At 42.3% G+C, this 10,677-nt stretch overlaps 1 protein-coding gene across 1 annotated transcript; it reads right to left on the reverse strand.

Moving 5' to 3' along the window:
• Positions 1-1,778: 1,778 nt before the first annotated feature.
• On the reverse strand, positions 1,779-8,499 carry LOC124047827 (dual specificity protein phosphatase 4-like). The gene is made up of 4 exons (XM_046368141.1): positions 8,013-8,499; positions 7,059-7,192; positions 6,158-6,377; positions 1,779-4,175 (listed from the first exon to the last, which is right to left on the reverse strand). Exons 1-4 carry the CDS (start codon positions 8,398-8,400, stop codon positions 3,793-3,795), a joined length of 1,125 nt encoding a protein of 374 aa, XP_046224097.1. The 5' UTR covers positions 8,401-8,499; the 3' UTR covers positions 1,779-3,792.
• Positions 8,500-10,677: the final 2,178 nt, after the last annotated feature.

Below are 10,677 nucleotides of genomic sequence, written 5' to 3' on the forward strand. Positions count from 1 at the left end.
AAGTCGTTATAGTACTAGTACCCATGTATATAGCCAAGTTATCGTTACTCAGTACTAGTACCCATGTATATAGCCAAGTTATCGTTACTCAGTACTAGTACCCATGTATATAGCCCGTTACTCAGTACTAGTACCCATGTATATAGCCAAGTTACTCAGTACTAGTACCCATGTATATAGCCAAGTTATCGTTACTCAGTACTAGTACCCATGTATATAGCCAAGTTATCGTTACTCAGTACTAGTACCCATGTATATAGCCAAGTTATCGTTACTCAGTACTAGTACCCATGTATATAGCCAAGTTATCGTTACTCAGTACTAGTACCCATGTATATAGCCAAGTTATCGTTACTCAGTACTAGTACCCATGTATATAGCCAAGTTATCGTTACTCAGTACTAGTACCCATGTATATAGCCAGTTAGTTATCAGTACTAGTACCCATGTATATCAAGTTAGTACTCAGTACTAGTACCCATGTATATAGCCAAGTTATCGTTACTCAGTACTAGTACCCATGTATATAGCCAAGTTATCGTTACTCAGTACTAGTACCCATGTATATAGCCAAGTTATCGTTACTCAGTACTAGTACCCATGTATATAGTTACTCAGTACTAGTAATGTTATCGTTACTCAGTACTAGTACCCATGTATATAGCCAAGTTATCGTTTACTACTCAGTACTAGTACCCATGTATATAGCCAAGTTATCGTTACTCAGTACTAGTACCCATGTATATAGCCAAGTTATCGTTACTCAGTACTAGTACCCATGTATATAGCCAAGTTATCGTTACTCAGTACTAGTACCCATGTATATAGCCAAGTTATCGTTACTCAGTACTAGTACCCATGTATATAGCCAAGTTATCGTTACTCAGTACTAGTACCCATGTATATAGCCAAGTTATCGTACTCAGTACTAGTACCCATGTATATAGCCAAGTTATCGTTACTCAGTACTAGTACCCATGTATATAGCCAAGTTATCGTTACTCAGTACTAGTACCCATGTATATAGCCAAGTTATCGTTACTCAGTACTAGTACCCATGTATATAGCCAAGTTATCGTTACTCAGTACTAGTACCCATGTATATAGCCAAGTTATCGTTACTCAGTACTAGTACCCATGTATATAGCCAAGTTATCGTTACTCATCGTGTATTTATTCCTCGTGTCATTCTTTTTTCTCTCTCTCTGCAAGTAAGCATTTCACTGTTTCCACCTGTTGTTTACGAAGCATGTGACAAATACAATGTCATTTGATTTCTATGGAGAGGTTTAAGAGGATGTGAAGTATTAAGATCACCCACTAGGAGGTGTTATAACCCTACATTAATGTTGGGAAACGCAACACAGCTCCTCGAACCCTATTCTGGTCATTGCTCTGTAGTTTGTGCAGATCTTTAGACAGGACCAACACCGGTTATGAACAGACCATCACAATCCATCAAGTTTTGCGGCAAAAATTGCTGCATAGTCTAAGGCTGGCTACATCTAAATACCAGCCTTTTCCTTATGAGGTGATTTAGATGGTAAGTAGGCCTTTGATTATTTTGATACATTACCTGTGCTTGCAATTATGATCTGGTGATTAGAACTACTAAAAATGTTTAAATTAAAGGTTGTATTTGAATATGAGTCATCTGCCTGTTTATGACCAAGGTGTCTGTGTAATAAAGTGTTCATGAATATGAAAAACACCACCACTATGTAGCCCTCCCAGACACCATGTGTGATGTTTCATGCAAATAAGACACAGAGATTCTCTTTTTTTAAAGAACAATGTTGTATTTAACAATGGAATTTTAGAAATAAATAAAGCATTTACAATTGAACCAAAAAAGCATTTTAAAAATTGTTAAATTGATGAATGATACTGCCATAAGGAGACGACAGCATTTCACTTGACACAGGTAAAAAGTATTGCATTATTCAATGATTGTGGATCAGAGAACGCCTCTCATCTTCATATAATTTACATACCCTTGCTCAAGAAGAAAACAACATAATGAGTGTATGAAAAGTAATCAGTTACCACCTGGTATAACAATAATGTGCAAACCAATTAAATAATACAGTATTGCATCACTTAAAAGTGCTCTATAAAAGGTGCCAACATTCTTCAAAAAAGAGGAGGGAATTAAATCCTGTTTCCCCAGAAGCCTTTGCTCCTGGCTCTGATCGTCACCTAGGCCAATGCTTCCAGGCAATATTTTGTCTCAAACGCTCAGAGAACTGTCTGTTTAACATGAAAAGGAAAACAATGAACCATTTCTCAGGAGTCAGACCAGTGGCAGCGCACACAAGCCGTTTTCTACCTTATCTTTTCCCAGTGATGTCTGATATCCCAGTGTCTGTTTCTTGGGGGTGTTTGTGCGTAGCTGGGAAATCATCCCAATTAGAAAGTAGACTGGATCTACTAGACATTGATGGAGTAACAGTGACAAGACAAAAAAGACAAGTCAGGTTCATAGGTCAGTTCCCAATTAAGTCTCCGTCTTTCAACAAGCATTAGACCAATCAACATCTATTGTCTGGACAGAAATAGTACCTATGTAACAGACAATATGGTTGAAAGGATGAAAAACAACACATTCATATCTTGAGAATTCTAAAAAATAATTATTGGTAAGGCAACAAAAAAAAACTTCTGAAATATCCGGTCTGTATCGATGAGTGAATATACATATGAAGCTAAAAAAACATCAGAAATACACAACACAATGTAGTGCTTTGGTGGCAACTGGGAAGAGAGAGAAATGGATTATTGCTCTACTTGGGGGGAGAGGAACGGATGGGATTACATTGTCTGTATTGCAGTGTTGACTTGAAACGTTGTTGTTTAGTGATTTCCCAGCTTATCTGCCTCAGTCTGTTTGAAAAGGAAAGGCGCTGGGGCACTTGAGCACATCCAAAGCGCCGGAAAAAAACATCCTATACCTTTTCTGAACAAGGCACTGACCAACAAACAGAAAAAACAAACTTTCTCTCCAAAAGCCCATCTGTCCATCCGACCGAGCCTATTACATGGAAGACCAGGGGTTGCCCGGGCTATGTAGCAGGGGCTCAGGCGTTCATTTGGCACCGTCTCAGAAAGCTTGTCTCTTTATCTCAACCGCCTCTCCACCTCCGCATGGGGGACGCTTTTATTCTCTCATTCATCAGCAGTCCTGCTCCAGCAGAGGAGGGGGGCACATGGGAGATAGGATGGGGATGTCAAGGACAGGAAGCCGGACAGGACGTTAGTAGAGCACCTGTCACAACTGAAGAGCCTCCTGCTCTCCGTCAGGAAGCGACTAAATGACTGAGCACACTTTCTCTCTCTTTCTCTCTCTTTCCCCCTCCTCCCCTCTTTGCGCTTTCCTTTTCTCTGCATCTCTGCTCGTGGCCATTCACCCCTCTCAGCAGGACTGGAGAGGCTTTGGAAAACTCCACAGGAAATGAAAGAGACGAACTGCAACTTAGAAGTCTGCCGCCACGTCCTTCGCACTAAACCACAGGAACTGCATATCTCCTTTAGCCTGTTTTCAGAAAAAGCTTATTTAATGTTCACCAAATAGTGATGAATGAGTGTGTGTGTGTCATATTCTATACAGTTTTTTGAGTCAGGCAGCAGCATAGGCACCCTCAGTTTTTCATTGTCAATGGACCTTTCAGCTTATACCAAGTTAGGAGAAGAGAAACTCTCTCTCTCTCTCTGCCCTGGATAGTGAGAGAAATGGGGCTGACAGGAGCCCCCTGGGTCAGTTCAGTGTCGATGTCTGTCTGTGGGGGCAGGGCATCAGCAGCTGGGCGAGGTTGTGATTGGACTGTGCAGGTAGGCCAGGCTGCTGGGCTGGCCATGTGCTACCACGGAGACGGGGAAGCTGAATATGAAGGGTGAGGTGGGGGTGGAGGAAGACTTGGGGCCCAGGCTGGCTGCCGAGGGGCTGGCGGCCTCCACCGCACATGACGTAGCCAGCACCTGGGACTCAAACTGCAGCAGCTGACCCATGAAGCTGAAATTAGGGGAGATGATACTGCGGCGCTGCTTGACGAACTCAAAGGCTTCGTCCAGGCGAACACGCTTCTTCTTCATCAGGTATGCCAGGCAGATGGTGGCAGAGCGAGAGATGCCCGCCTGGCAGTGCACCAGCACACGTCCGTTAGAGTCTTTCACAGAGTCTGAAGAGAGACAAAGAGATAGGGGGTTCAGAACTGACTCCAGGATAGTGATATGTACAGGATAGGTAATACATAGTGCTCAGGATGATCTGTTGCCATGGTCCATAAGCTTTGATGATAGAGACCCCCCCCCCCTTGCACCCAAGAGAAAAGACGTGCAAATGTACAGGTAACAGTCAAAATAAAGGAAACACTTGAGTAAATGGGGTATTCAAAATATATTGAAAGCAGGTGCTTCCAAACAGGTGTGCTTCCTGAGTTAATTAAGCAATTAAAACATCCCATCATGCTTAGGGTCAGGTATAAAAATGCCCAATTGCCCATTATTTTGGCTACGATGGCTAGAATAACAGATATGTGTGACTTTGAAAGAGGGGTCTCAAAGGAAAAGGGCTATTTTAGGCTTAGCGGTTAGGTTTACAATTAGGGTTAGGGGTTTAGGGTGTGCACGCTTGCATGTGCGTGTCAGTCTCCAGATCTCATCCCAAGTGAACACTTAAGGGAGCTTCTGGAGTGGCGCCTGATATAGTGTTTTTCCATCGCCATCAAAAAAACACCAAATTATGGAATTTCTTGTGGAAGAATGGTGTTGCACCCCTCCCATAGAGTTGCAGACACTTGTAGAATCTATGCCAAGGCACATTGAAGCTGCTCTGGTGGCTCGTGGTGACCCAACGCCCTATTAAGACACTATGTTGGTGTTTCCTTTATTTTATATACAGTTTCCAGTATATCCTGCATCCAGACACCTACAGCAGCCCTTTCCATACATAAACATTTCTCACCATGAGAAATAGCAACAACAGGGGATATGCCCTCATCACAGGGAGGCCATTTTGAGTAGCAATACACACATATTTCCACATAGATAGAATTTCATAAATACTCATTAAAACATAGAAATGTGGTATCCACTTCTATACAAGTGCAGTCGTGTTCTCACACACACACACACACACACACACACACACACACACACACACACACACACACACACAGGTAACTCCAACTAACGAGGCGGCGCACCCAAGAACAGTGGATGAGTCAGACTCCCTAAGCAGCTAGCTCTGACGCATTCAAGTCCATACACGCTTATATACACACACACACACACACACCTTCAAGCCTACTGGGTTCTCCACAGAACAGTGCAGAGGCTTTCATATATGTGTGTGTGTGTGTGTGTGTGTGTGTGTGTGTGTGTGTGTGTGTGTGTGTGTGTGTGTGTGTGTGTGTGTGTGTGTGTGTGTGTGTGTGTGTGTGTGTGTGTGTGTGTGTGTGTGTGTGTGTGTGTGTGTGTGTGTGTGTGTGTGTGTATTCTACCAAGATGGAACCTCTAGGAGCTACGCCCTCCTATCCTCCCTCATGGTAATCCCTAACCATTGGAGTACCGCAATAACTATAGCTCAGCACTCCTGTCCCTCCGTCGCCCATATCAACAAAGCATTTTGAGCATGGGCAACACACACACTGAGATTCTGCATGAGCACATGATTTACTCTCTATTTATTACCAATTATTTATTCTAAAATGCTCTCCCGTCAGATAGGCTATTACCTAGCATGAAATGAAAATGTCCGGTCAAATGCATTACGCCACCCAGGTTTGAAAGACACTGCCAGCCATTACTCATACACTACACTAGCATTAATTACCAAAGGAGCCGTCTGTACAACATGTTCCCGAAGAGCCATCAATTAAAGTAACAATCTCGTCCCTGCAAGAAGACAACCTTCAATCACATGACCAAATTAACATTCTACTGGGCTATGCGGCAGCTGGGTCCTACAGGGACCATCATGGACCATGTAATTCTCCGTCTGCACATGATGATGATTAAGCGGCATTAGCCTGTGTCCCAAATGGCACCTTATTCCCTTTATAGTGCACTACCTTGTCTCGGGTCAAAAGAAGTGCACTATAGGGAACAGGGTGTCATTCGGGACAGGTCCCATGTATTCTTCTAAGAGATTGAAGCTTACCGATAAACTCAATGGCTTCTATGAACCAGGAGCTGATGTCCTCTTTGTGGTTGTCCTCCACGGGAATGCACTTGTACTGGTAGATCCCCTCGAAGTGGTTGGGACAGTTAGAGGACACGTTGAGCAAGGCTGAGATGCCCATGCCGTCCAGCATGTCCTTTTTGGAGGCATGGAAGGCACTGCCAAGGTACAGGAAGGGAAGAATCTCCACTGGACCAGCCTGGAACATAGAGAAGACAAAAGTGGGCATTAATACAGAGCCAAGAGAGAATAGAGGATATTTTACAGTCAGAATGTCTCTTTCAAACATCACAAATTAACACAATAAATAGGACTGGAGAAAGGGCCTATTAACAATTTGCAATCATCAATAAATTCAAAGGTTCTGATAAATACAATTTACAGTGTGCACTTTTTATGTGAAGGATTTTAATACAATGGTAGCAGTAATAGGGTCTGACATATGGTCATATAAAATCTCGGCCAATCACCACTGGCAATGATTTGAACTCCAGCAGGTTATTTATCTCCGGACAGCTTATTGATTTGGGCCCTGTTATGTCATTGCTGATATGAGCCCGCTTCAAACGGCAGAAATGATCGATAAGGGCTATGTAAAACTGTTATGTCATTGCTGATATGGTCCCGCTTCAAACGGCAGAAATGATCGATAAGGACTATGTAAAACAGATGTGCATTGAGAAGGTCGGCAGGGTCACTGTTCGTCACACAGGCCTACCACCCATTCCAGCAGGGAGAGAAAAAACGGAAGCATAACTGGTGCTCTTATCGAGCCCGGAAACCAGTGGATGGACAAAATTGACGAGTCCCCTAGTATTTCACTCAATGCCACATATTCAGTCAAACTCGGTCACCGAGATAAACAGGCACCCTTCTTTACCTGGTCATGGTGCAACGTCTGTGGAGTTCCACAGGAAGAACAGGAGTCCAAACTGGACTGCGTAGAGAACGAAGATAACGTTTTGGTCTTCAAACAGAACTCGGGATACTCCGTGAAAAATGTGTCATAGCCCCCTGTGAAAAGAGATTACCGTTAGACATCGGGAAATTCCAATCACAGGCCACACTCTCAACACAACATAATAGCGCACCGTGTGCGTTAAAAAACGACTGTAATCATTTACAAATTAGGCCTACCTAGCTTAATAGGGATACAGATCACACATTTTTTCAATAACAACCAAATAAAATATTTCTGAATAATTACATAAAACATTATAGAACACAATCATAATTAGAATGTCAATTTCTTATAATGTCCTTTATAATTTGGGTAGGCCTATGCCTAACGGTTAAGGCCTTAATTACATTTGAAAACCAATTAAATACTCGAATAGATTCAATGTTGTTGCATTTCCCCATTCACTTCCAATAATTTATTGAGAAATACTCTCGTGTGATTTTCTGCCAACACTGCGTCATTTAAATCTATTTTGGATAATGACATTGCGATAATGAACTATTTACAATAATAACTATTATCAAATAAAAATGTTATGCGAAATCTTGACGATGAACCAATTGTTGAGGATCACAAGATACTCACTGCGGCACATCCTCGTGCACCCAGATGTGGCTCTCTACGCATTACATCATTGTTAGTACCTAATGCCCATTGTGGGTTGAATTGTGCAGCTATACAAAACCGCAGTACATGTACCCTACCATTTTAAACTGATTGAGACAATATGATAATAACATGGTAATAACACACTTGTCAGATATAATGAGACAGATGTGATATTTAATTGTTGTTATTTATATTTGGAAACAAAGTCAGCATTGGGCATGTTTTTAAATTCTGATAACCTTAAGTGCATTGTGATCATTTTACCTTTGAGTAGATATATTTCAGTTCCAAACGTGTCTCTGTATAATGCATTGAGCACCAGAGTGATTGTGCTATCGTCTTTAACCGTGTCTATGTCGGGCGTCCTCTCGTCGTAGAGGATCACAGCGGAGTACAGTCCTGATTTCAGCCGGGCTTTGACCTCTTCATCACCGGATAGAATCTGGTCTAAACTCACGGAGCCCTTTGCTCGTCTTCTCACGATTGTGTTACAGCGGATATTCACTGCGCTCCGAATGTGTCCAGCGCTAAACGCCAGGAATGATCTGCAGTCCAGCACCAGACATTTCGCACTGTCGTCCTTCAACAACCTTTTCAAAACGTTGCAATCCATTTCGCAAAGTTCATCCATGATAACCATATTTTCCCCCATAATGAAGAAAAAAATGTGTTTTTCGTGTTGAAGAACACGAAGAGAGTGCTGGATGTGCGTTAATCCTGAGCAGCTCCTGCGCAATGTTGTGCTGTTATTCTTCTGAGAGCATTACTATCACGAGCAGTCACCTCTTTCCGTTTTATGAATGGGTGGTGTCGTCACGCTGGAGGTGACGTCACCCGCTAGCACCATTCATTAACCATTCTCTCCTTTCTCTTCATTCATGAAAAGTCAACAATCAAAGCCGACAGAAGATGAAATTACCGCTGCCAAACCTCGAAAATTATGTTGACTCTCTTCTGAATGAATGCAAAATGCAGTAGTCTACTTCTTTTCCCACGATAGTCAAAATCTTCTGTAATTATATATAGGCTACCATGCCTAGGCTATTTAATCATGCATTATTCTATATTCCTTCATATGAAGATCAATTGGTCAAATGTTATGAATGTGTTATATGCCGGTGCCATTCTTGATTTAGATTCTAAGTAATATACCTTTGTGAATAGGGTACCGACCAGTACAGGCTGGTGGGAGGAGCTATACGAGGATGTGCTCATTGTAATGGCTGGAATGGAATTAACACAACAGACTTTCCACATGTTCGATACCATTCCATTGATTCCATTCCAGCCATTAAAATGAGCCTGTCCTCCTATAGCTCCCCTCACCAGCCTCCCCTGGTACAGACGATGCTTTCCCTCCCCCAATCCCTTTCTCTCAACTGGGTGCCAGAGGGCCAGGATACCTCTCTTGTTTGCTCACACAGCCGTTACAGGATCCTGCAGGATATGACCAATGATATGTGCCCAAACTTGTTTTTAGCAACAGGATCAGAGTGTTGAAAGCAGGGTATGCAGATTTTCTCAGTTTCACGCAGTCAGTAGTTTCACTGTTCTGTTCCATGGCAGCTGTCTTCTAGAACATTCACACCTCATCAGTAGGCTATCCCTCACTTCCACTGTGAAGGGTGTGGGGGAGCTCTACAGACGGTTATATCAGTGGCTAATACAGGATTAGTAAAGACCCAGTGCACTACTTTAGTGAACAGAAAAAGTATAATTTTCATTGTATTTTTTGCTTTTTGGTTTTAATTTAAGGTTAGAGTTAGGCGTAGCGTTAGCAGTGTGGTTAAGGATAGGTTTTAAATCAACATTTAAGAAGATACATTTAGTAAATAGGCAGGGATTATGACTTTGTGGCGGTGGTAACGAGTGATGACGAGGCTAGACCAGGTTACTAGTGATAAGATGTTTTTTGTTAACTAAATTCAACATTCTCTCATTGACCTCTATACAAAACTCCTCACTTGGTGAGCGAAGAAAAACATCCCCTGCTGGAGAAGACAGATTTTGGGCCCAGTTATTGCTCTCGCTTCGCCTCTTCCTGGCTGATGAGCCTCAGTAATGGAGTGTTGTGCCAGAAACCCTATTGAGTGTTTCAAATTGTTTTTGGTTCCTTCTCCTATAATTGCAGCATGGTTGCTCTCCCTATCAGAAGAAATCCCATTATAATCAGCCCCGAATTCTTTTTTCACCAACATCATTAATAATGAACGGTTTCAATTTATTGTCATGCTGGAAAATCACTCTCTTTCCTTTCTTCTCTCACTCTCTATGTTCTATTTATGTCAAATATCTACTGGAGATCTATCCTCCATGTCCACTCTACGTTGTCTCTCTCTCTGAGTGGTTTTGATCAAGCATTAGTAACCAAAACATTCACGGAGGAAGTCACGGCTTTAAAAGAAGGAAGCATAATTGAATTCCTCAGACAGATCTGAAGGAACAGATGAAGGCACCACATTGAGTGTCCACAAAGTGTTTTCCTGAATCTTTGTTCTGGTGTCATTGTCACTATAGTCTGATTAAGGTTCAATGTCTCTGGAGAGTTCCAGTTCCTAATGCCCCATTCTCACTCAAGTGTCATCATTAATTAGTCTTCAAATCTGTCAAAGGCCACAACAACACTTTCAATTCAGAGAACATGTCGTTGTGATTCATCTTACGGAGGTTAGTGGTTCCCTACATACATGTAACTTACAAAATAAAGGGAACACCAACATAAATTGTTTTAATAGGGCGCTGGGCCACCATGAGCCAGAACAGCTCCAATGCGCCTTGGTATATTCTACAAGTGTCTGGAACTTTACTGGAGGGATGCAACACCATTCTTTCACAATAAATTCCATCATTTGGTGTTTCCTGTAGCTCAGTTGGTAGAGCATGGCGCTTGTAACGCCAGGGAAGTGGGTTCAATCCCCGGGACCACCCA

The sequence above is a fragment of the Oncorhynchus gorbuscha genome, linkage group LG11 (genome assembly GCF_021184085.1).
Source record: "Oncorhynchus gorbuscha isolate QuinsamMale2020 ecotype Even-year linkage group LG11, OgorEven_v1.0, whole genome shotgun sequence".
NCBI classification, from domain to species: Eukaryota; Metazoa; Chordata; class Actinopteri; order Salmoniformes; family Salmonidae; genus Oncorhynchus; species Oncorhynchus gorbuscha.

What these genes read in the sequence shown, in the direction of transcription:
- LOC124047827 (XM_046368141.1), bottom strand. Translation starts at nt 8,400, where the DNA reads ATGGGGGAAAATATGGTTATCATGGATGAACTTTGCGAAATGGATTGC. An exon ending in AGACGTTGCACCATGACCAG is followed by an intron (nt 6,378 to 7,058) that starts GTAAAGAAGGGT and finishes TCTATGTTCCAG; the next exon opens with GCTGGTCCAGTGGAGATTCT. An exon ending in AGAAGCCATTGAGTTTATCG is followed by an intron (nt 4,176 to 6,157) that starts GTAAGCTTCAAT and finishes GTCTCTCTTCAG; the next exon opens with ACTCTGTGAAAGACTCTAAC.